The sequence below is a fragment of the Molossus molossus genome, unplaced genomic scaffold (genome assembly GCF_014108415.1).
Source record: "Molossus molossus isolate mMolMol1 unplaced genomic scaffold, mMolMol1.p scaffold_m16_p_13, whole genome shotgun sequence".
NCBI lineage: Eukaryota > Metazoa > Chordata > Mammalia > Chiroptera > Molossidae > Molossus > Molossus molossus.
In genome coordinates, this window is record NW_023425348.1 from 26,442,113 (window position 1) to 26,469,877 (window position 27,765).

Sequence of the window (27,765 nt, forward strand, 5' to 3'; positions counted from 1 at the left end):
ATATCATATTTGAAAAAGAGATGCATAGATTCAGATATGACCAGACAGTTTTAAGGAACTAAAACTATCTTATAGAAGTCAATAAAACCCTTGGCTATACTGACCTGGTACCTTGCTTACAAGATTCCCAGAAGCCTTACCAGGTGAGTAAAGTAGGTCAGTTTCTGGTAGGTGCAGGAATCTTAAGATATTTGGGGGAAATTGAGAAGAGAGGAACTCACTCAACTCTATAGATATTGCATGGAAAGTGTGATGGCAAATCCTTGCCCTGGCTTTTCTGGCCTGAAGAGACCTTTTAAAATTCAATCTGAAAAATTTCCCTTATGGAAAATTCCAAAAAAGCAAATTTAATAGCGCCCATAAGGTTATTATTTTTGCTACTCCTATGTAAATAACAGATTAAGTTTATTAAAACTAGTTTATTGTTTGCAAACAATTCAGTATTAATTTGGCTATCTTTGATAAAAATGATGGTGATTTTAGAAAGAAAAATTGTTTCAGTAATATACCTTTGTGAATGTTAGATTCTAGTACTGTTCCTTATCTCTTAAAGTTTTGCTCCTACTTGTAAACTGGACTGGATCCTGAATTCTTCTAGTTTCCCCCAACATTTGGCTTACTCTCCAAACTGAATTTCCAATTTTTTTTTTTACCCTTCTGATTTGGAACTAAAACTGCCCTGTTCCCAATGCCATGCAAACAAACGTAAAACCACTTGATACAAACTTTTCATGTGTAGACAATATTTGTGCTTCTTGTAGAAAAATCACCAGGGCTATTCAAACCGAAAACCAGAAGACTCTAGAAGATTGTCACTGCCTGCCTTCACTCCATCTGAAGGTGCTTCAAGCTAGACATCTAGAAATCTTCTCAACTGGCTGCCTTTAGAACTCAAAAACTAGAATTGAAACTGTGCTTCAATTATTAAACATTGTTTTTCTTTTGTTTTTATAGAGATGCTTCTTATTAAATACCTAATTTCTTATACCATAGGCCTAACTTGGGGAGCAACCTACATCGACTCCTGAGATGAGAGACAACTGTTTAATCGAACTGACTTATTCTCCAGACTGAGACTGGTTTCTAAAACTGATCTATAATAATAATATCTCAATTGGTCCTTTCCCAATGCTTCAATCTAAGAATAGTGAGCTGACTATAAATTTATATATAGCAAGCATGTCTCTAATCCATATACCCCTTCTAAGGGACACAATGAACCCAAGGAAAGCATTGCCTTCAAAATGTTTTGTTTGATCTATGATATTTTCTGAGAGAAAAGTCCTGATCAAAAGGGGAAAATTGAGGAATAGAGTGAAGAAATAAAAGGGACTACTGGAGTCAAATTGCTAAATTACTAAAATCATGTAAGTTGAGGTATGAGGAAACAATTCTATTCGTGTTCTAACTAGCTTGGGAACTTAAACATTTTTGAACTTTCTAGTCCTGCCTCAATGCCTGAATATATAGCAAACCTCCAGATAACTCTCTGATTACTCTCTTGAAGGGCTAAAGAAAGAATGTTCATGTACCCAGACCACTTAACATCCAGTAACCAGACCACCAATCATCTAGAGGATTATCATTTTGCACCAATCCTGAGGCTAAGATTGCAAGACTGATTATTCTCAAGAATGTACTTTTTACTATAAGAACCCTCAGTTTTTCTTTCTTCTTTGGAAAACTCTGGCTATTGCTTAAGTTGTGTTTCCAGTTTGCAAACCCTTAGAATTTTAAATAAATCTTTATCATTTACCTCTAGCAAAGCCTCCAGACTCTTTTTGAGTTGGTTTGACAAGAGCGATCCAGGATTTATTTGCAAAGTCACTTATTTTCTAAGTCCAATTCTCTTGATGCTATCCAGGCTTGCTAGGAAAAAAAGGGAGGCCAAGTGAGGAATGGAAGAGGAAGAAAGGGTCCAGAAGCTGAGAATTATCATAGAGTGGAGAACAAGTATGATAGGCCTGAGGATGTGAGAACCAGAAGAAAGGGTGGTTGCTGTGCATTGAGAATGAGTTTTTGGATTGAAAATTTCAGGAATGGAACATAAACACATATGTAACCATTCAATATAAGAAATATCACAATGCAGTACATGGTTAACTGCCAATGAATGGCATTATAAATAATTAATGTTATAAAAACTTGGGGATATTTTGTGGAGGGAGCCATTATTAGGTCACATGTATGTATCTGACCATGTATCAATGAAGACATTCCTCTAAAACTTCCCTTTAGCAATTATTGTTTGAGGGAATAATTGTACAGGGATGAATTCTCTTGGCCATTTCTTCTGGGAAATTTAGTTACTGAAGAACTGAAAGGGCTTCATTGTGAAAGAATTTTTATCTATTAAGTAAAAGGAAACATTATAAAAAGAATATAATTTGGCCTTGGCTGGGTAGCTTAGTTGGTTAGAGCATAGTCCTGATACACCAAAGTTTCAGGTTGGATCCTGGGTCAGAGCACATACAAGAATCAACCAATGAATGCACAAATAAGTGGAACAACAAATTAATGTTTCTCTCTCTCTTTCCTAAAATTAATCAATAAAACTTGTGAAGTGTTTATTTCTAAAACAAACAAAAAAGAAAATAATTAGAAGCCTATATGCTATTTGAGAAATTCAATCTCTGCACAAAAATTCACTTCATCCTTCAGTTTCTTCTTTCCTTTAAAATGTATTTACATAAAATCTGGTTTACAAGACAGAACCAGTTAGGAATATAGTCCAAGAAATTTACCACTGAATAGAGACACATATGTGTTTTAGTTCTGGGAAAACGGCCTTGCTAACTTTCTTCCTGAATTTCTTGTTTTTTTGAATTGGAAAGTATGTGGTAATTTCTCCCTTTGCTGAACTTTCTTGCTTTTACAGTTTCTCCTACCTGAATTTTAAGCACCTTGTCCACACCATTGTTATTCTAGGCTATATACTAGTCTACACAGCATTAAATGACCTTTAGCTTTCACTTAGTTTAATGGATCAACACATTTACCCAACTACATAACTTAGACTCTTTTGGGGTTTTCCAGTCTATTTTAATCTATTTAAACCCAACACTGGCAGATTTCCATTTCCTTTGTTCCTTGTGTAGACTTGGTTTATGCCTGTTGGTCTCTAAAAGGGACAGAGCGGAGGCAGCTGTTAAAAAAAATGAGGAGATTGGCAGTTTTAACCGCACAGATTGGTCTAATAGCTTTGATATGCTAAACTTGCTAGCTCCTCCCAGTGTACCTTTCAGATTTTGCATCACAACACCAAACTGAATCCCAAAGGAAACCGCGGAGGGTTTTTAAATTAAAAAGAAAAGAAAAAAATGCAAGCCAGTAATACCGTTCTTTTCAATCAACACAGATTCATTCTGAGAACTGCAAGCCTTCACAAATCTGCTTACACTAGAGACCTTTAGAACTGGAGAAGCCGAGAATACTGACCGTGTTCTAAAGAGCGAAAACAGGTGATGTCATAACGCACAGTCCTGTGTGGCCACAGCCAAGGCCGGGCGGGGAGTTGGGAGCACAGAGCTGCGCGTCAGTGGGCGAAGCAAGTTATCTCCGGGGCCCGGAGGACACCGGTGAGGACCGGGCACCAATCAGGTTCTCGCAGGGCGCCTGCCTTTGTTCTCCCTGGGGAACAGGTTTTGGGGTGTCTGGCGCCGGGAACCGCATTCGACCCGCACGCGCGTTGCTGGCCTGGTGGGGGGAACTGGCTCCTTCACTAGCCTTGTCCCCCTCTAGTGCTGTCAGCCAGAGCTTTCCCCAGTTACTTCTGCCTTCTTCTCTCCACAGCGTGAAAGCAAAAATTCTGACTCACCATTTTTAGCTTTTGAAGAGGCTGGTCCAGCCCAGTAGTTTCAAAGGCAATTTGTTCTCTGACCCTTCCTTTCCAAGCAGGGCTGTGCATTCTGCAGGTATCTGACCAGCTGCCTTAGAAAGGACTCTTGGGTGAGAAAACAAACCTGCCTTTTTGGCCCTTTAGTGTTAGACAAATAAAGGAAATTTTATTACTGAGAGGACTGCGAAAATGGGCTTTAGATGGAGCGAAAACCACGAAACCAGAGGTTTTGTGTCTTTCCCCTTCTAACTGATTAATGGTGTAAATGTGCCCCAAACATCTACTCTCTGCCCAAGCCTCAGCTAACTGGTCTTTTGGAAAACGAGGCTCACGATAAATGATGCATAAAGTTCTTAGAGCTCCCTGGATGCATAGCGCTACGTGACTGCAGTCTTCTTTACAGCTAAGCTAACATTTGGGCTGAGAGAAAGCCTAACCACTGACGTGATGGTATGAACATTTTAGCTCCCCACCCCCACCCCGCCCCGCTACCTTCCCAACCTTTCTCAAGAAATCAGGAAATATTTAGTTCAGTTTTAGATCCACTAGTGAGCTCTAGCTCTCGGCTATTTATCTCTCACCATTTCTGCAGGGACCTAGAGAAGGGGGCGTGGCTTGCCTTCGGAGAGGGACTGGGCTTCCAGGGGTCATTTACATATGACACACCTCCTTTCTCCTATTGGCGGAGCAGCACAAACTGTATTCCCTCCCACCCCACTACCTAACTAACCCGCCATCTCCTTCAGTACCGAGCCTCCAAGATAAACTTAACTTGCCCGGAGATTCAAGGCGTCCTCGGCTTCTGTGATTGGCCGGCGCAGCTCCCAACCTAGCTCTAGTTGCTCATTGGCGCGGGCTAGTGCTCAGGGGCGTGGCCAGAGCTGTCCGAGAGGGGGCGGTACCGAAGCGTGGAGGTGGTGAAGGTGGTGGGGAGGCGGGGGCGGGGCCGCACTGAGGCGCTGCGGCGGCGGCGGAGGCAGCGGTGGCGGCTGCTCTTGGTAGCCAGGCGGGGGCGGGGGTCTGGAGGATGAGGGCGGGTGAAACAACGGGCCGGTGAGGAGCCGCCGCCGCTGTCGCCGCCGTCGCTTCGGCAGCCGCTGCGGTAGTCGCCTCGGACAGCGCCGCTTGCTCTTGGGGTCGTCGCCTGCTATCCCGATATCCCGCCGGAGGAGGCTGAGTCTGCAGCGCGGCGGGCGGCGCAGGGACGGTCCGGCTTTGCAGCGGCGCCGGCGGTCGCAGTGACAGCCCGGTCCCAGCCCGCCGCCTGCCCTCGGTACTGCAGCCACGATGAACCGGGGCGGCAGCAGCCCGTCGGCCGCCACCAACTACCTGCTCTGTACCAACTGCCGGAAAGTGCTGCGGAAGGTACGGGCTCGGCCTGGGGTCCGGCTCCAGAGGGTCGCTTCCTGCCGGCCAGGGCTCGGGCTGCTCGGCCCCGGGGCGCACTCTTGGAGCGCGGCTCAAGGGTCCCGGGGCAGCTTCCCTAAACCGAGACCGAAAAAGGGGGCGTGGGTTGAGGGTGGAGGGTTAAGATTGCTGCAGCTTTTTATCTCCGCGGGAACAGACGCTGGTCCCGAGGGATTGGGAATTTTTTTTTTTTTTTTGCTAAGGGGTTGTCTACTGTGTTCGGCCCATTTTACCTAAGCGCCCTGCTCCTCCGGCCAGGGAGCGAGGACCTGTTCGATCCTCCTGGTGCTGTTAATGGAGGTCGGTGTGCAATCAGAACAGCCTTGTCTGGTCTTGAGGAACCTGGCTGCCTCTTCGCTGTGGCTGTCTCTTGCGGGTGTTTTTGTTTACTCGGTTCCCTTCTGTCTTCCTTGCGTGCTCCCCCTAACAACCCCCTTTTACGTTCTTTTTTATGGTTGTCTTGTGTCTATAGCTCAGTCATGAAAGGAACTGGCAAAGCAGCTTGAACTTTATGCCCATGGGAAATGCTATTCGACCTTACAGTTCCTCAGTCTGGGATGAGGGGGGGAGAGACTGAGGTGGACGTGAGTTATCCCTTTTTAGCAACCCCTCCCCCGCTCGCGTTTGTCCAGAAAAATCAGACGCACCTTCCGCTTATTGCTTCCCAGAGTGACGGATAGAAAGTTTACTCCAGCATTGTTTAGCTTACTTGGCTTAATCGCTCCGTTAAAGGGGTAGGAGGGGAGGGGGACATGTCGCTTTAGACCGTGAAAAGCTTTTAATCAGACTTTAACACTGGTCACTGGATAATATAATAGTCAATTTATTCTTTTCCCAACTCTATTTTTACATTTCATTAAGTGGAAACATTAGTTGAGGTGCTTCTGTTTGTCCAGTACAAATGAATTAAAATTGCTGAGCTGTGCAAATGCGTCGGGACGGAAAGACTTAAGATGAATAGGGCACCGTTTTTAGTCAATTTATCTAACTACACTTCAGTTGGGAATGTTCTTTATGAATTAAAAAAGAAAGGAAAAACATGTAAGTAAGCAAGCTCAAATATTTGCGCTCTTTGTCCAAAAACTGTTTTTCTTACTCTGTGGGTCAGGCCAAGTGCCAATCAAAGTTGTTTTTCAAGCCTCTTTTCCCCGCAGTAGGGCTGCTGCCCCCCCCCCCCCATTTTATTGGAGAGCATGAAGAAATCAAAGGGATTACAGATTTGAAGTTAATCAAACAGTTAAATATGCCTTAAATTGTATTTATTGGGTATGTGTTTTTTAAAAAAACAGATTTCATTAAATGTTCATGTTAAGTATATGCAGTTATTTTTTTCCATAAACTCTGGGATCAAATTACAGTTGATACTTGTTCAGCTCATTGTAGGGCAGCTTGTGAGAAATGTAATGGATCAGAAGTGAGGATCAGCTTAGTTGAATGTTAACTCTTTCACTTCAGGGCTAGATGTCATCTGAACTAAGCTTTTTAAAAAATGACGATGGTTATGTCCTAACTTTAAAAGTAATGTTATGTCTTTAACATGAAAAAAAGTGTTGTTTGATAACATCTTTGATTAAACTCAAGCCTGGTTAAAATAAGTTATTTTTTTAACTGAATAAGGAAAAAAGCTATATTGATTTTTTTTTTTTTTTACTGACTGGCAATTTAGTAGGCTAATAAAATGTTTGAAGATGATATTAGGCTTCAAAATTTATTTTATTTTATTTTATTTTGAGAGAACCATGGCTATGGATTCATCATACTTTGCTAGCTAGCATCCTTTATATTTTTCTCTTAGCTTTTTAAGAAACTATTTTTATTTACCTAGAAAGAACATCCTCATTTCTAGTCATAATTAAAAGAAAAAGGTATATGGAAAATGGATATTTACCATTTTCATATTTTATAATTGTATGCATACTTCTGCCAATATTCCAGGTTTCAATAACTCCAAGGGGGTATTTAATATTGATTCATGCAGTAGCATGAAATAGCTTTAGATGGAAATGGGATTGTTTGAGCCAGTTATGACATGACTTGGCAACATTTGTAGCTTTTTAAGAGCAGTATTCTTAAGTGCTCTTTAAAAATATCAAGTGTTTAGCATTTTAAAGTCTTCATCATTCTAAATGCATGTAAGAGTTTATTTCTAATAAAAAGATTGCTTTCTTTTTGATACAAAATATATAACTAAGTAAAATTCATCAACTCTCAAAATGTGATTCTCCAAATATATCCCATTTTCTACTTAATAATGTGTTCAGTAATAACCAAGTGAGTCATAGCATTTTGAATTTTTGTTGGGAAGAATGAAACTCATGCACACTGAGTGTGAATTACTCTTTTCTGTTATAATCCTCATTAATGATGGGAGAAGAGTCACCTTTATATGTGTTATGATGCCTTTTTCTCTTAGTGGCTTAATTTGTAGCAATGTGTTGCATTTAGGGGAATCTTCAAAAGGAACTGGATTCATCTTCACATGAAATAATTTGGTGTAACCCAATATCTGAAAATTGAATAGTATATTGTATAAGAATCACATTTATTCTTAGAATTGCCTTTATAATTTTGATTTAGTGTCCTCCAAAATAAGGAGACTTCTTAAAATACTTAATATACCTAACTGGTAACCTTAGGTCAGTAAAAAAAATGGAGAGGTAAACCACAGAGGGAAAAAAACAAAACTGTCCTCAAATCTGTAACTCCTACTAAATCTAACTTGCTCTGTTATCAATAAAATAGTTCAATAAAGTTTCTAATAAAAGAGGAAATGCCTGTATTTATTATGGAAAAGTTAATGAATTTTGAAATGTAATACATTTTACATGAAGAAACTCCAGGGACAACTAGATAAATTGTAAAATGGAGTGCTAAACTACATTAAGAAAGGTAGGTAACTGTCAGTCCATTCATTTTCCAATAAATAAAAGGTGGCATATTACAATGGACTATCAAGCAGTTACTGCTATTGAAGTGACTAAAACTGTGCACTATAAGTTAGAGTTAACATTCTTAAAATGTTTAGTAGTTTCAGTGGTATGTTTGTTGGTTATTGCATTTTTCCACTTTGCTTATACAGTTACTTATTTTAACAACTCTGATGGTTTTAGAAGTGAAGAGATTGAAAATAAAATGGGAAATATTGGATTGAACCATATGAACCCAATTTTTCTAGTCAAAATTGTCAGTGAATAGCAATTTTATAATGGTCTGCCAATAGAATAGAATTGCTTTGACAATGAATTAGTGGCTATATATATTCTGCCTTGGTTAATCAGGTTTCTTATGTACATAATTTTGATTGTCAAACGCACTTTTTTACTTCATTTTATCTTAAATGAACTAAATAGTAATTAAGCAGTGAATTTATGATAAAAATCCATTATGCAGTTGATTTTCAAACTACTTTTTATGGAGTCCTAAAACGCTTGTGTCAAAAAATGATTGAGTTGCATTAAGTTTTAAAGTACATTTTAAATTATTTTAGAATTATAATTTAAAAATATAGCTACCCCAAAATATGTTTAATCAAATTTTAGCATTGTTTCAAAAGTTATCTTTGTTACAAGATTACTTTTGTATAGGACTTGAATTAAACTTTGTTCCTGCTACCTGTGTACATATAATTGAATATTTTTGTTAATATGATATTGATGAAAAAGATTGTTATTGATTATGAAGGCACTGGTCTTTAATAAAAAAGTTCATTACTGTACATATCTACTTATGTTAAATGTTTACTTGTGAGAACACAAACTTATTGTTATCAGTAATTGACACTTTGTCATAAAAACACATAAAAATAATTGTTTTGTATATTTACGTATTTCATAGTTCAGGTTCAATATAGGACTTCATTTGTAAAAGGGATTCTGCTGCTTTCCCCTCTTCCCCCACCATCAAATAAATTGCTGAAACATAACTGCTAATGTAGTGATTCTGGAATCCACAAAATATGCTCACAGTTAGGTCTTTGATAAGTTATTTAATTTTGGGCAAGTTAACTTCCTTGAAGCCCAGTTTTCTCTATAAGATATAGGTAATTTCTACTTACCTTATAGGTAGGCGCATAGCTTGAGAAAACTAATGAGTGTTAAAATACTTTGTAAATCATAAAGTACAACTATAAATATAAGAAAGAAAAAGTCAAGCCTTTTGTTTTCCCTTTTCCCAGATACCTTAGTTCTTTGTGTGTGTGGCAATATATTTCAGTACATACTGAGTAGTTTGGTTAGTCTTCACGTTTTTCTCCCCTGTTTACTTATTGCTTGTAAATGAGAGGTAAAGATATTATGCTTTTAGTTAGACTGGTCAACATTGTTAAGTTTTCACATATTTATTTGTATATAACTCAACCCCCACCCTGCCGCCTTAAATAGTAATCCAGTGAGTAGTTTTTGGTTTTTCAAATAATTAAATAAAATAAAATTGCCTTTTGGACACTTTAGTAGTTGAGGGAATTTGGTACTTGGTTTGAAAAGACTAAGAATTAAAGATGAGTGTGTTTAATAGAAGTTGGAGCAAATCTAGGGTAAAGCAAAGAATTTTTAATTATTTTAATTTGGGAGAAGAATTATGGAAGTAAAAGTCTTTTCCATCCTTTTCTTTTTTTCCCTTTTGAAGGGATTGGGTTATGTTTGTCTCAGTTTTTAGAGTGTTTTCACATTATCTCAGTTGATTCTTTTTTTTTTTTTTAAATCATCCTCACCCAAGGACATTTTCCCATTTTTTGTTCAGGTAGAGTGGGAGAGAGAGAGAGAAACATCGATGTGAAAGGGACACATCGAGTGGTCGCCACCCGCACAACCAACCAGGGCTGGAGACAAACTGCAACCGAGGTACATGCCCTTAGTGGGAACTGAACCCGGGTCTCTCTGGACCACAGGCCGATGCTCCAACTGCTGAGCCAAACCGGCCAGGGCTCAGTTGATTCTTACCAACAGAAAATTCAAGTGGCATAGCCTTTGTCATAGAACTAGTAAGATTCCTGTTTAATTATCATTACTGCCTCTGTAATAAATAAAACAATATTTCAATTGTCATATGCAGTATTAGAGTTGCCAGAGAATATTTTTCAGTATCTGTGGAATGCCTATAGTTACCTAAAAGTCTCCAGGTAATTCTAGCTACTCTTTGACACATTCTTGCAGATCAACTTGAGGGAAAGGAGAGGAGATAGTTGGGGAGATAGTTGGCTGTTTTTATTATCTCTGTAATAACAATTGTTTGGTTAATTATTTATTAAGATCAAGCAGCACTTGTCAAATATGATCTTCATATCCTAGGGGTGTCCAAGACCCTTTGGGGACCAAGGGGTCAAAACTATTTTTATAATCATAGTAAAATTTTATTGCCTTTTTCATTTGTGTGCAAAAACATTGAAGATAAAACTGCTGGCACCTTAGTGTAAGTCAAGGTAGTGGCACAAAACTAATCATTGTATTCTTCACCACCATATATTCAGTGAAAATGCCAGTTTCATTTAAGGGTGTCCTTGAAGAAGCAGTAAGAATTTAATTTTTTTAAGTCTTGACCTTTGAGTATCCATCTTTTTAAAATATCTTGTGTGACAAAATGAGAAGTAAGTAAAGCACTCTATTACATAGCAAATTCGTCTCTAGGGAAAAAAATCCTTGCAGTTGTTTTCATTGCAAGTTAAACTACCCATTCTTTAAATGTAACCCTATTTTGCCCTGGCCAGTTTTGGCTCAGCGGCCTGTGGACCAAAGAGTCTTGGGATCGATTCCGGTCAAGGGCATGTACCTTGGTTGTGGTTTGGTCCTGGCCCGGGTTGGGGTTCATGCAGAAGGCACCAGTCGATGTGTCTCTCTCATATCAATGTTTATCCCTCCCCCCCTTCCCTCCCTCCTTCCCAGTCTGTCTGAAGATAAATGGAAAAATACCCTCTGGTGAGGATTAAAAAAAAATGTAACCCCATTTAAAAAAATGTTTATAGCAGTTTTATTAAAAATTGCCCCAAACTGGAAACTCAAATATCCTTTAGTAGGTGAATGTGAAACAAACGATGGTACATCCATACATGAAAATTTAGCCATAAAAAACAACATGTACCAATCTCAAAGATGCTACACCAAAAGAAGCCAGTCTCCAGATATCATATCTTCTATAATTCTGTGTATGTGACATTCTAGAAAAGGCGAATATAAAGGGATAGAGAACAGATCAGTGTTTGCCAGGGGCTAGGGTGGTGTGAAGTTTTGACTAGAAAGAGGGGCAGCATAAGGGGATTTTTTTGGGTGATGGAACTTCTGTGTCTTGACTGTGGAGGTAGGTAGATTAAATATGTTAAAACATACAAAACTGCACATATGAAAATATTAATTTTTCAAATTGTAACCCCATTTTAATTTAAAAGAAAACCTGTCTGACAAACTTTGGGTACTTAATTAAAAATTTCAAAAAACTCATGAATATGGACAACAGTGTAGTGATTGCTGGGGAGTATGGGAGGAGGTAAAGAAGAGTATAGGGGGCTAAGTGGTGATGAATGGAGACTTGACTTGGGGTGGTGAACACAATACGGTGTACAGATGGTGTGTTGTAGAATTGTGCACCTGAAACACTGTTAACCAGTGTAACCCCAATAAATTTAATAAAAAGAAAAAAATATATTAAAAATGGATAATGTGCCCTGGTCGATTTGGCTCAGCAGTTAGAGCGTCAGCCCACAGACTGAAGGGTCATGGGTTTGATTTCTGGTCAAGGGCACATACCTGGATTGCAGGTTCAATCCTTGGCCCCAGTCAGGGTTGTGTGGGAGGCAACAAATTGATGTGTCTCCCTCATATCGTTGTTTCTCTCTCTTCTAAAATTTAATGGAAAAATATCCTCAAGTAAGGATTAACAAGAACAACAAAAAAGAATAATGTAACCCTAAAAATTCAAAGAAAAAACTGACAATGTTCATTGATAGTGAAAAAATTAAAACTTTCAAGGAAATACAGTTGTCCCTCTCCACTTAGTGCTTCAACTTTCGGGGCTTCACTCTATTGCGTTTTTTTCAAATATATTCATTTAAAAGGTAATCGAGACAGTGAAAATGATACAGCACGCATTCGGTTGTCTGAGTCAATTATACACCCCTGTATTACAATTAAAATTAAAATTACTGTACGTATGGACTGTAGGCCTATGTATTCGAGCACCCCAGGAATCCTTCTACGCCAGGTGCAACCTCAGAATCTGGAACAGATTAACTGTGATAAACGAGGGATGACTATTAAAAATTTGGAAAATGTGTATCTGACATCATTATAGCCTGCAAGCTTCCCAATTCTTAAAGGTTTTCTCTTGGGTGATGTTAATGGATATGCTTTTTTGATGTTGTATAACAAATGTGTCAACATTTGGAAGATCTGCATAGTTCAATAAACCAGTATCTTCCAAATGACCAATGTATAAAGCCATTGCTACTCAGAGCCTTTCTTATCCAGCGAAGAACCAATCTATTAAGCACAATGGGCATAATCTTTGCCATCTGACCATTCTTTTTATCACAGGAAATAAATATTGTCAGTTGTTTTTCTTGAATTTTCAGGATCACTTTACTCATTTTTGAGAAAATGTTTATCAAAATCATACATGAGTTAGAAGATCCATTCGAAGTACAAGATAGACAAGTGGATTTTAATAAAATGGTATAGAAAGTTAATTTTACTGATAGGGTTTCAGATTCCACACTGCAACTAGCCTTTAAGAAGCTCTACTGGCCCTGGCCAATGAGCAGTGGTTAGTGCATTGGGGCAGGCTCGGGTGGCAATCCATGTGTCTTTCACATGGATGTCTCTGTCTCTGTCTCTCTCTCTCTCTGTCTCCCCCACCCCTCCGCCCCTCTCTCTCCCTCCCCCCCTCCCTTCCACTCTCTCTAAAAATAAATGGAAAAAATATTTTTGGGTGAGGATTAAAAAAAACAAAACTCTACTTCTCAAGTTTTGGTGTGATATCAAAGAATATTCATAATTATCTTTTTCATTTTTCAACTACGTATCTGTGTGAGGCCCTATTTTCATCACTTCAGTCAAAGCATATCACAAGAGATTGAATGCAGAAACAAATAAGAAATTCAGCTGTCTCATATTTAACAGAGATCTGCAAAAACGTAAATGTTATTCTTTACTGTATTTTGTTTTGGAAAATTAATTTTATAAAAATATATAACTTATGTTAACATAAACATGTAATGGATTATTTTAAATGAATCAAACATTTAAAACTTTGTTTTAATTTCTAATATAGTAAATATTGACAGTTAAACAAAAGCTCTTCGATAATTTTTAAGAATGTGAAGGAGATTCAAAACCAAAATATTTGAGAACTGCAGAGCCAGAGTTCCTCACAGCAGTTAGTGGTACATATAAATTCTTCAAAACTCTGGTGACATCTCCAAAAAGTCTTTCCTAATCTTCAAACTCTTTGCCTTCTCCCTCTATTCCCAGACTGCCATGCTATCCAAGGATACTGCATTTATTGTACTCAGCACATTGAATTAGAATCAACAGTTTATATATATTGTTCCTCTACAAGGTTGCCTCTTATTTGGGGTTAATGGAACATTTATTTTTAGAAAAATCAGATTTTGATTTAAATATATATTGCACTTAACATATATTAACAGTATAGTTACATTGGATACAATATAACCCAATAAAATGAAACTCTTCCCATTTTCCAAAACATGTCTGTCTGTCTGATACACCTGTTCTTTACAGCCATATTTTGTTCTTTTTATTTATAAGAAACACTTTCATAAGTTCAGTAGCAAGGATTATTTTGTCATCTTTGTGACCATGGGAATGTTTCACTTAAATATTATACCACATTTTGGACAGAGTTCTAATATCCCTATTAGAATGTTAGTGCACTAAGGAGATTCGGACACTGGCCTTAGCTGTTGGTTCTTCTCAGAAATGTAAAATGGCCATTGCTTTGATACGAACACATGCTCCACCTTCTGGAATCTGCTAGTGTTCTATAAGGGATAGCTGTTTCAGAATAGTTTAAGGGCATACCTTCAGACTTCCAAGGTTCTCTGTAGGCCATCTCCTAAGGTTCATTTCCCCAGAGAATTCTAAGTCATTTCCTCTTCCACTTCCCCCCACCCCAAGTCCTTTACTTTGGAAATCACCCAAGCCAGCTGTGATATCCTTGGCAAGCAGGCACTCCCTTGGTAACTGAACGAGAGAATTGTTCATAGACTTAGACTACCCCTTAGCTAGCCTTTACTTTTTAGAACCACTCAGAAGTGAGTCATTCATTGGTCTATGGGCCAGGATATTGACTGCCTCCTGAGGGACACATGAATATTATGGGTCATTCAATGATGGGTTGAAATACCTTGTATTTTGCTGCTCAAAACTTCTGATAAGGAATGACAGGCATTTAACTTTGTGTTTCATAAAGAATATAGTAAGCATATATATGAATAAGTATGACCAAGTATAAAAATGGCTGATTTAGGGTGATTATTCCTTGAACCAGAGATTTCTTAACAATTATAAAATGTACATTTGAGTAAGACTTATTTTCTCTACTAATTTATAGCTACTTCTAAAGGACATATGTTCTTGTTTCTAGACATATATTTTATTTTTATATCTTCTCTATTGCAAGGATGGAACTAGTCAGTTGAAATGAAAAGTCTTTCCAAATAATGGAAATAGGTCAGATTTACCTCTTGGCCAACTAAAGCTAGATTTTGTGGAATATTATTTTAATTCTCTGGGACTGTAACTCTTAGTTTTGAAACGCATTTTATAATATTAATAACAGTAATAGCTTCCCTACTGCCTGTGATCCATAGACTGTGCTAAGTATTTAAGCTCTACTTATGCTACACATTTACTCATCATTATGAACCTATGAAGAATTATTACATTTTGTGGATGAAGAAACTAGGGCTCAAAGAACTTCAGTTACTTGTTTAACAGTACCAATAAGTGGCAGACTTTGAAACCTGAGTTTCAAAGCCTGGCTCATTTTACAGGTATAAATACTCTATTGCTTTACGTTATATATGTTTTTCTTTTATGCAAAAGACATAAAATGATTCCGGCTGGTGTGGCTCAGTGGGTGAGCGTCGACCCATTCACCAAGAGGTTGCCAGTTCAGTTCCAGGTCAGGACACATGCCCAGGTTGTGGGCCCAATCCCCAGTGGGGGACATGCAGGAGGGGGCCAATTGATGTTCTCTCTCATCGATGCTTCTGTCTGTCTCTCCCTTTCACTTCCTCTTTCTCTAAAATCAATAAAGGGAAAAAAATTTTTTTTAATTATAAAAAAAAGACAATGTAAAATTAATGAAACTTAATAGGACCTGGTTATTTGAAAGATTAATAGTGATTTCAAATTCAGATATTTTCTACTTCATTTTTACATTAAAAATGCAAAATTTTTCATCTATACTAAGTAAATTGAGAAACAAATTGAAGTTTTCATTGGACAAATGAACCTCTCTAGCGAGCTTTTTATCTATATAAATTTGTTGTTAATTATGTGGCTATTCTTTCCTAATCCCAGAATATACTTTTCCTAATTTCCCGACAAATTTTGACTTTCTCCATTGGCCAACCAGTCATTCATTAGTTCAATAGCTTTGATTCATTCAATGCTGCTCTAGGGTATGTGGCAGACGACACTGTCTAGAAACATTTGAGTTAAATATTGTGTCTTAGGACCTGTAAGAAATGTTCTCACTTTCTGGTAAATTTTTGCACTATTAGAGTTATTTATGAAGATAAATAATATGAATGCTCATTTCCGCCTTTCATTTTATTTTCTTTATTGATTTTAGAGAGAGGAAGGGAGAGGGAGATAGAAACATCAGTGAGAGAGAACATCAATTGGCCGCCTCCTGCATGCCCCGCATTGGGGGATTTGGCCCACAACCTGGGCATGAGCCCTGACTGGGAATTGAACCAGCAACCTCTTGGTGCATGGGTCAATGCTCAACTGCTGAACCACACCAGCTGGGCCCACTGTTCATTTTGACTTTCTGTATTAAGGCAAAAATAGTGAGACTAGGACTGGTATCCTTCCATATGCCTTTCTTTACTTACAGCCCCTATAATAAATACTAAAACAGTAGAAGAGTTTCCAGTATTACAAAGTGTTTATGTTGTGGGAAGATGGGGTTCTGCTATTTGTAAATTAGGACTCCTGAGAGTTTTCAATGAAAACACAGTAAAATACCTAGTTAAGTTTCAGAAAACCATTAATATGACAGGTATAGTCAATAGGCATTTACTGATTAGCCCAGAAACCTAACCACTAGGTATAACATTATTTCCAGGGGAAAATACATCTTGAAATCTAACTAACTGATTCACTGGAGTCTATCTTTCCTAATTTGTTACACTTAACACTAAAAAGGGTAAAGATTTTGACAAAAACATTTTTAGTATATTCACCCTGAGGATATGTTTGGTTATTGTTATGTCTAAAAGGAAACTGTGTTAATTTAGTTGCATCCAATGTTCAGATAGGAGTTGAAATGAAGAAAGGGATAAAAATTGGGTGATAATCAGAGTGTTGGGATAACCAGTGGCTATCACTCAGCTGGCTTGTCCTTGTTCATTTTGTGCTAAGGCTCTGGCCCAGCATTTTAAGCTAGGTGCCTTATTTTTTGCTACTCATCACTGTCTTTAAGATAATATAAATTAAAAAAATAATCAATTTTAACTGCACAGGAAGTTTTCTTTTTATATGAAATTAGGAATTTAACATGCGTACCTTAATTTTTGGTATAAATTAATAAAGGGAAACATAAGTCCAGCAAATTAACTCCACTAAAAAAGAACAGAAACAAAACAAAATCACCTAAGCTAAAGGTACCTTAGCACTGAAGCCCAAGTAATATTAAAATTCTTCTATCTTATCAAAACTTTTTTGTATAATATATTACTTAAAATTATTGAATATTTAGTTGGAGTATGGAATACCTATTTGTGTTGTAGTTTTATTTTTTAATGGAGTGTGAGCTACGTAGTTAATCTTTTGAGATATTGTTTTATATTGTGTAGCTATAAAAATAACTACAAGGTACAGGTTCTAATATTCTTTAGGCAAAGTGCATTGATTGTTGAATACCCAAGATTATCATGAACTCATATATATATTTTTTTCTTTATTGATTTTTTAGAGAGAGAAGGGAGAGGGAGAGAGAGAGATAGAAACATCGATGAGAGAGAACATCAATTGACTGCCTCCTGCATGCCCCCCACTGGGGGTCGGGCCCACAACCTGGGCATGTGCCCTGACCAGGAATCGAACTGGTGACCTCTTGGTGCATGGGTCAGTGCTCAACCACTGAGCCACGTCAGCTGGGCTCATATGTATTCTTTTGATTATGCAAGAGACCTATTTAGTATTTAGTGCCCTTAAAAACAAAGGAAAATAAATGTTTCGGTAAATGAGAATGCAGAAACAGTTCTCTCTCTTTTGGCAAAAATGTGTAGATTGCCATTTTATGCCTATTCTATATTTCAGTGCTTTTACCTTTAATGAGCTTCATATTCTTTTCTTTTTTTCTTTATTGATTTTAGAGAGAGAAGAAGGGGGAAGGACAGAGATAAAAACATTGATGAGAGAGAACATCTATTGGCCACCTCCTGCATGCCCCGCACTGGGGATTGGGCCCACAACCTGTGCATGTGCCCTGACCTGGAATTGAACCGGTGACCTCTTGGTGCATGGGTTGATGCTCAACCACTGAGCCACACCGGCCAGGCAGGCTTCATATTCTTAAGCAGACAAGAGTAAAGGCTGTAAGCATTTATAAACCAACCATTCACACACTATATAAATATATTTTATTCATTAACCTATTCATTCAACAAATATTAAGTGATCCTACCTATTAGGCACTGAAAGAACATAGACAGAGTTAGAACATCAGGGTTCTTGCCTAAGCAGTATGATGAGTTGCAAAATACATGTGGATCTCACAAGGAGATCTTCAAGATTATGCTCCTCAGTTGACAAAGAGTATGGAACAGGGTTTGGCAAACTTTCTCTGTAAGAAGCTAGATAGTAAATAATTTTAGGCTTCAGGCCTGAAATACAGCATAAACAGCTGTCTCTGTGACACTTGCCTTTGTATCATGAAATGAACCATAGCCAATTCATTAAAGAAAGGATGTGGCTTTGTTCCAATAGAACTTCATTTATGGACATCGAAATTTTAATTTTATAACATTTTCATGAACATTCTTTTGATTTTTTTCCCCCCTATCAATTAAAAATATAAAAAGAGGCAGGGGTCTGGATTTGGCCAACAGTCTTTAGTTTGCTGACCTGGTATAGAAGAAAGTAGATTGAATTAGGCATCAGAGGCCTTGGTTACCGGACCTATCTGAATTGTGTTTTGCTCATTATTAAAATAGCTAGTAATAGTATCTATTTAAAAAAAAAAAAAAAAAAAGGTTTTCTGTATCATTCCAACTATTCCAACTGTACTTTTATTGGTGTGCAAAAATAATCAAAAACCAACTATATAATAAGCACCGTCATTTGTAAAAACTTCTAATTAGAATGACCTGTCTACATAGTACCAGGATAAATATATAATTTGGATGGATCCAAAGCAAAACTTTAAAAATCAGTAGATACTGAATATACTTGAAAGCACATGTCATTTAGCACTATAAACAGAATGTTTTTTTTTTACCTATTTTGAAATTGTCATATCTTATTTGATTTCAGTAGAAGTGCCATTGTGTATTACAAAGCCTTAGTTTTTAATTAAGCTTACATTTGACTGTTTTCTAAAACCTCATTTATATGAATGGTTTGGATTGATATGTCATAGTGCAAAATTAATCACTTAAAAATCTGAATGTATTTTGTGCCCGTCAGAATCCCCGTGTTAGGATTTCAGAGTTCTGTTATTCATATTGTCTTTGAGGTCTTCAATGAAGATAATATATGATAGTTCTATAGACATTATTTGTGACTGCAGATAGTGCAACAGGCATAATAGTTTTTCTACAGTAAATACTTTTCTATGTTGAATTCTTTGTCTTATTCCACTAAAGGCCTAATTCCATAATTAACTTCCTCAACTAATATTAACATAGTGGCACTCAAAAAATGTGTCATATAATAGGTGAAACAAACACAAACTTAGGAGCTATCAAGGGTAGGACATACCTAAAGGCAGTACATGAATGTTGGTATTGGGTAGTGTGCATGCGGGGAGAGTAATTCAATGGGAACAAATACTTCTAATGAGCAGAAGTGATGGCTGTCAGGAATTTAAAAATGGGAAATCATCATTCAAAAGATTTTTGTGGAGATGAGCTTTAAAATTTTCACATTGAGCACTTAATCAGTAAATATAATATGGAACCATTTATCTGGGTTGCACATTTCTAAAAGCATCAGTATATGATGTTTCCATGGTTGAGATCTAATGGCACAGCCAATGCAAGATGCAAGATTCAAACCCTATTCAGTCGATCAGAATTTTCATTGAAATGAAGATTGACAACTATGTATTTTCATAATATGTGGTTCAAACTAGATCTGGTAGGGAGTTCTTCTAACCAACTGTTGTTATGATTGTATATTATGATTATATATGGGAGAATTAAGAATACATAATCCATTCATTGATAGGGGTGATCATTCTTTTATGAAGCAGCCACTAATCTGATGTGCTTGGATTTTAAAAGCAAATTCCCATGATGTATAAGCAGCCATTAATAAGAAATATCTTACTTTTCACTAATGATAAAGTTTTAAAGGTGGTACATGACATCTATGTGTTTTTCTCTTGCATCCTTTATTATTGGTCCTTATTAAGGCTATTAGAACATATTTGTCACAATGGCTAATGGAAAGAATTGATTATTAATGATTACCTTTATGATAACTCCATTTAACTTCAGATATTTATAGAAACAATTGAATTTTTAAAACTACTGAGTGAAAAATTAGGATCCTGCCACCAATGTGCTGCAGGTTGTTACCTCTTTAATGTTAGTGCCACTAAAATTTGAGCCTGTTGTGGCAGTGTGCATTTGGTAATTTTAGCTTTTAGTAGGACTCTGTTACCATTCATGAAGGTACTTTGATGTCTAAAAATGAAGTAATTTGTCCTCTAGAACTCCTCAATCACTTTTTTAAGTGGCAGGTATGCATTTCATGACCATAAAATAAGAGAGGAGTGCCTTGTTATCATACAAAGCCATTTTCTTTTACTCTATCTTTATACTCATCTTTATGCATTTTAGTGTTTATGGATACTTTACTATTTGACAAGTTGTAGAGCACTTGAAAACTAAAATGTAATATGATGTTTCCCATAGTTGTAGATCAATCAATTCAAGATAAATTCTGCTATCAGTTGTAGATCAATCAATTTAAGATAAGGGATTTCTAAAATAAAGAGGTGTAAGTCAATTGGAAAGTTAGATTGGACTCACAGAAACTTGATACATACTTTTTCTGGAACATATATAATGCATAATTGCTTTACAGTTATTTCTAAGAAAAATTTACATTCAAATACTAAGTTCCTCTTCAAAATTTCATTGTAGATACTTGCTTTTCAAGGCCAGTTGAATTCACAGAGAACACAAGGCATGTACTGCTGGTCAGGGGTTTATTTTCCTGAATGTCACTGTAATTCACAGCAGTTATCCAATCACTAGATAGCAATTTTTTGGAATTAACTTGGTTTTGAATGAATTAATATCCTTCCCAAATTGACTGTTTGTTCCCCCAGAGACTAGAGTTATTATTTAATTTGAAAATGGTTCATTTTGGAAAAGACTGAAGTAATTTATTAACAGGGAATAGCAATTCTATAGACTGATAAGCTTGCTTAATGCCTAGGACAGTGGTTCTTGACGTGTGGTCCTGGAACCTGCAGCATCATCAAAACCTGGGTGTTTGTTAGAAATGCAGAATTTTGGACCCACCCCAGACCTGCTGAATCAGAAATTCTGGAGGCATGGCCCATCAATCTGTATTTTAATAAGCTCTCAAGTGAGCATTGAGAACAGTGCTCTAGGATTATTAACCAAGTGCTTCTTCTACAAGTCAAAATTGTATGTGTACACTTTATTTTCAATATGTACTGTCAGTTGTTTGAGAAATAAGGTGAAAAGAGGAAATTGTTTCAAACTAAATCAATACTAAATCCCTACTCTTTATAGATAACGATGGCAGTACCAGCTGTAGAATCAGAGACATTCAAGATTCCTTTAACCTGTTTAAAAAAATAATAATTTTAAATTGGGACCTTCAGGTATAATATGCTCCAACCTTAAGAAAAATATAATGTCTTATTTTATTGTTGCTAGATTCTAAACTTTAGCTTAAGGGTGGGGGGAGTAGTTGGGCTTTGAAAGCTGGTTTATGGCTGAAATCAAGTGAAAATTTTTCTTGGACTTGCTTGTTTACATAAAAATAAGTATTTAGTGCTAACAGTGGTAGATTTTGATGGGTCTTACCATCTTAGATTATTTTTACTTCAAGGAAGATTGATGTTTTAAGCTTTCATGAAGAAGAAAATCATCTTGGGCCCTGGCCAGTTTGGCTCAGCGGTTAGAGCGTCGGCCTGCGGTCTGGAGAGACCCGGGTTCGGTTCCCGCTAAGGGCACGTACTTAGGTTGCAGTTTGTCCCCGGCCCTGGTTGGTCATGCGGGTGGCAGCCACTCGATGTGTCCCTTCACATCGATGTTTCTCTCTCTCTCTCTCCCTTCCTCTCTCTCCCTCCCACTCTATCTGTACAAAAAAAATGGAAAAATATCCTTGGGTGAGGATTAAAAAAAAAAGAAGAAAATCATCTTGGACTTCTTTTTTGTTGTTTCCATATTCTTTTCTATTTTTTAAAAATTATTTTTAAGTTATGGTTGACATAAAATATTATATTAGTTTCAGGTGTACAATATAGTGACTAGACATTTATATACCTTAAAAGATGATCACCCTGATAGGTCCAGTATCCATCTGACACCATACATATTATTGACTATATTTTCTATGTTGTAATTTATATACCAGTGACTATTTATCTAACTGGCAATTTGTACCTCTCAAGGACTTTTTTTCTTAAACAGAAGAAATGATAATATTTGTCCTAAAGATAGATTTAATATTGATATATTATCTTTTAAAATTGTTTTGAGTCTCTTAGACAAGATTAAATGTGCATGTAAATTATGGATATTCTTTTTCACCTGTAACTTTTCAGTTACAATTACAATGGAATCTCAGAAAGGCACATCAAGAAGTCTGAAAATTAAAACAGAACAGACCAAAGGAATGTTTATTATACATGGGCCTTAGATGAATCAAAGGGATAAAAGATTGCTCTTTGAAAAGGAGAGATTGCTTCAGTTAGTTGCAGTTCTATCTAGGATACTGAAGATAAGTAATTTTATTTTACTGTTTGGTTGCATCTAATTTTGAGGTAATGGGAGTTTTCCTCATGTTGCCTCTAGCTTAATATTAAAATTTAACTGTGTTGATCTTACTCATGAAAGGTAATGGACTGTGTTAAATTATCCCCCCAACCCCACTTTCAAATTACCTAGTGTCATCTGCCCCAGAAGCATATATAGTTACTGAATTCTAAACCATGGAGAGTGATGTTTTTCTATTGACCACTTTTCTATCCTTATGTGAGGAGAGAACTAATATAGTACCTTAAATAGAACTGTCTCCATGGCAATGGACAGTCAGCTTTTGACTTTAAAAAGCATTTCCATGGTCTAAAACAGCAGTATGGCAAAAGTAAGGTATAAGAATGTTTCCTGTCAGTTTTTGCATGACTGATTAAGCTAGCATTTAGGGTTGTGGGCTGTTTTAAATTAGCACTTTTTATTCGAGTATTTCAAAAGGCTACAAACAATTTCTTTCCTTAATTAATGAGTGATAATATCTTCAGCTTAATAGAAAACCCAAGAAGCTCAGATATAAGCTTAGGATTGGGGCCCATATCTAAGGGAAAAAAGGGTGCCTAGCTCTGATTGGAATTTTATCCTCATAAAGAATAAAAATACTGATGAAATGATGGGTCATTCTTGTGTATATTTAAACAGAATTATTCCTGGAACACTGGAAGCAATGACAAGATTAGAAACAAAACTTAACAGTTCATGCCATTTTTTCCTAAGTGGTACCTGCAATTTGGGGGTCTAAGGATCACTTAAAAGACTGTGCTGGCAGCCTGCCTCCCTTGTTCCCTATTGCATCCACACCCACTAAAGAGGCAAAGCCCATTGCTTCTCACTGCTGGGCCACCAAGCCTTCAGTTCAGATCAGTGCCAGAGCTGTATATTAAGAGCTAAAATATAAGAACACATTAATCTTTGTAATTTTTTTTTTTTTTAATCCTCATTTGAGGACATTTTTTTGCATTTATCTTCAGACAGAGCAGGAAGGAGAGAGGAAGGGAGAGAGAGAGAAACATCGATGTGAGAGAGACACATCAAGTGGTTGCCACCCACATCACCCCAATGGGGCCGGGGACAAACTGCAACTGAGGTACATGCCCCCAGCGGGAACCAAACCTGGGACCTTCTGGTCCGCAGGCCAACGCTCTAACCGCTGAGCCAAACTGGCCAGGGCTAATCTTTTATTCTTTACTATAGTTATTTCCTCCTTTACTAAGCTTTATCTCACTTTGGGATAATTTCCAGTTTAATCATCTCTCACCTTTAAAGTGTCAATAAATGCTTAATACTCTGAGGTTACACTTAACAAGGGAACTGGTTAAAGGAATGATATGATGTAAATACAATGGAGTACTGGATAACTCTTAGGGTGTGATCTGTATATTGAAGAGAACAGAGGTCTATAATTTTTTTTCCCCTAAAGGTGTGAAGTTTTTCATTTTCATTTTCATTTTTTAAAAAGTAAAAAGTATATACAGAAGGATGGACTCCAAAATCAATAGTATTAATTTCTGGGTAGTGGAATTTCTGGAAATTATTTTTACCATCTACTTCTCTTCATTGTCTTTTGTTTGTTTTAACAATAAACATGTATTTTATAAAAATTCAAGAGCTAGTTTTGTTTTGGTAGAGTAGAGCAAACAAATTAAGTGAAGGATAGTGCACAGAGCAAATCCAAATAAGATGGTAAATTAAATGAGATGGTAAATTAAAGACACATCGAGATGAAAACAAAAGCTCATAGATTTAATAGCTATCCATAGAAGCTGTGGTAAATTGCCAAGGGAATAATATACTGTGTGTGTTGGTGGCTAATAAGAACTAAGATGTGCAGACATAGATTTATATAATCTGGAAATGAATGAAGGAGAGTATAGCTGTCTCCATAGCATATTCCTGTATGTTTTACCAGTCATTCCAGGATTTCTTTTTAGGAACCAGAGGTACTTAATAATATTTAATCAGAAAATTACTTTTTTTCCTACTTAATTTTGAATTTAAAAGGTAGTTACAATTTTTTTTTTTTTTGCTCTACTTTTATACTGTATGTATGATAGATAAGACTTGCTGTATACATTTGTGGAATTTATCAAATATGTAAATTAAACATTGTATGTTAATCTAGAGATGTTATCAATTAGAACCTTGCAGATAGGACAATATGGTTATTTTATGAAATAATTCATTTTTACAGTTAGTATTTACTTTCTAGGGTTTGTTTGATTTTTTTAATCTTCACCCAAAGAGGGAGAAGGATAGAGAGAGATTGCCTCTTGTACACACCTTTGGCAGGTATCGAACCTGCAACCTAGGTATGTGCCCTGGCTGGGAATCAAACCTGAGACCTCTCAGTGTATGGGATGATGCTCCAACAGACTGAGCCACCTGGACAGGGCTCCTTTGTAGACTTTTTGAACACTAAAAAGGTATACAGACTAGGTTTTAAAGGTATGACCTAGGTTTTAAAGAACTTACTGTGTGGTTGGAGAGAAATATATTTTCTAAATAATTATAAAGGGAGGTGAAAATGGAAAGCATATATCCTTTTGGCCTTTTATAGGTATTCATAGATTATTGTTTGTCTTTAACAATTGTGAAGGCATGAATAAAATTTCAGTCAGCCAAATATGCTACTATATTAAAGAGTAAATATTGTTTTATTTTTTAAGGCAGAATGATGTGATCTTGATGATAATCTACATATTTAATGATTGTTTTAATTAAATTTTTATTATTGAAAATGATCATCTGCTTATTAGAGTATCTGTAACCAATTATTTTGTACATGTGTATTTCTCAAGTAGCTTTATTTTTCAAATTTGTTTACCATTTTAAATTGGAATCATTTGTCAAGCAAAATATTGAGTTAAGAGACTACTGTGAGCCAACCAATAGTTTTCTAAATCTAATCTTCGGAATAAATCTTTTCTTTAACTTGTTAGATGATGTTTAAACATTTTTACTAGTTACATTGTAGTTTATTAACTCACTGTTGCGTAATTCTAATATGAAATACCTATCTAGTAAGTAATACACCACTGTTTTAAGAGCTTTACAGCTATTAGCTCATATAATATTCTCACCAGCCTTCTGTTCATCCCATTGGAAAGGGAGGCATTTCCAATTTTGGGCCATGGGGATGGTCAAACACAACACCCAGTCTGGACAGATAAGATTAACAGTTTATTAGTAACATAGACTCACAGGAGAAGAAAATACTCAGGCCTATATTGAGGTTGCACTCAGGAGTGAACAGGTGGGTGCTGTGGGAGGGAAGCTTTGTGTATTAAGAAGGTGAGGTACCCCATGGTTCCTCTGGGAAGCTGTATTGGCTTGTTTGAATATTTTCATGGGCTAGTAGGAACTGAAACCTGCTGCTTGAGGATGAACAGGAATTTTATCTAGTACTTCTGATGATAAGGAGGATTATTTGGCGGGGGGCGGGGGGGGGCGGCCTTCTCTGCATGAGCAGAGTGAGGAGGAGAACTTACAGTTAGATATTTTGAGATTCTCCCAATTTTTTGAGATGTCAAGGCAGCACATAATATTGACAGTAACAAAATACAAAAGAAAGTATTGGCTATCTGGAATGCAGAAGTCTGTTGGTACATTAAAAGTATTTCAAAATATTGGCCAACTAAATTGTGCTGATTAAATAATCACATGTCTATTCAAACTGTTATTTAAAATAATTTTATTCACACTGTGGGTATGAGCAACAACTTTGGTAAGTTCACTTCTGCCCTTGATCATAACACAGTCACCATTGGATTAATCTTGAAATCCTCTAAAAACCATCACTGGACTACTTTTATTGATTTGGAAGTGTACCTTGTCATGTGAACTTAGTCTTTATGTTTTGAACCACTCATATAATTGTGCTGAAAGAACTCAGATTTGTTCTCACTGTACTACACTCATCTTAGAGAAAAAATAGTTTGGAGTGCCACTAGAGAAACTAAAATTATTTGCTTTAGAAAGTAAAATTGGGCTTTGAAGGGCTAGCAATAAAAACTCACAGGGAGGATCTATATCTTTGACCTTTGCTATTTGGATGCTTCCTTTGGGAGCCCAGCTGACATACTTGGAGGAAGCAAAAGCAGCCCACATGGGAGAAACATTGCACCCCAGTCAACAGCTAGCACCAGCAGCATTTGAGTGAGGCATCTTGACCCAGCAGCCAACCTATATGCTCTGGTAGTTGTATATATGTTTGGTATGCTGGTGATCATATGGCCCTTCTTTTAGAAGAGAAAAATGTATTTTTTTAAAGATTACATTCTAGTGAAGAAACAGTTGTATTTTAAGACCCGTTTGAATACCCTAAGTTATTGAAAATTAAAACTCACTATTATATACAGGCCTAGTATTCTTTAATGCTGAAATTAAAATTCTATAATACATTTTTAATAGAGATATCTAAGAACAATAAGTCCATATATTACTTTGTGAGCACTTTGTTTTTGTTTTGTTTTTTGGTACGTGCCCCTAGTGGGAACTGAACCCGGGACTCTCTGGTCTGCAGGCTGAGGCTACAACCGCTGAGCCAACCGACCAGGGCACTTTGTGAGCACTTTGAAAAATCATTTATAGTAATAGATTATAAAGATTTTTAATCTTATAGAAATTATTAACAAGACTACTCATATTACTTACATAAAATAATTTATCATAATCCCTTGATTTATTTGGGGAATAAAAGATAGAGAAGAAAATCATTAAGTAACAGATCTTTACAAGAAATGTTTATTACTTTTTTTTTTTTTTTAGAGCATGGTATGTTTTCTTAACTGCATCGTTTAGGCATAGAGTATACAACATTGAAAAGAACCTTAGATATATTTAAAATTAAAGTCATCCTGTTATAAAATTATATAATATCAATAAAATGGGTTATTTTTAAATCTTGGTTTTATACCATTTTACCAAAAATTTAAATCTAAGTTTATCAGTTTATTAATAGACTAGGTAAAATGGTTATTTTAAAATAATATTTTATTTTAGCTTTTTTTAATATTTTGTTCAGATAGAGTGGGAGGGGGAGAGAGAGAGAGAGAAACATCGACGTGAAAGGGACACATTGAGTGGCCGCCACCCA

The 27,765-nt window shown here is 36.6% G+C and overlaps 1 protein-coding gene across 1 annotated transcript in view; it reads left to right on the top strand.

Annotated features, from left to right (window-relative positions):
* Window positions 1–4,901: 4,901 nt before the first annotated feature.
* Window positions 4,902–27,765, top strand: part of SESN3 (sestrin 3) — a 69,210-nt gene continuing 46,346 nt past the window's right edge. The window contains exon 1 of the mRNA XM_036260072.1: window positions 4,902–5,203. Coding sequence (XP_036115965.1) covers window positions 5,126–5,203 — 78 coding nt within the window. The 5' untranslated portion in view covers window positions 4,902–5,125. The remainder of the gene's footprint in view (window positions 5,204–27,765) is intronic.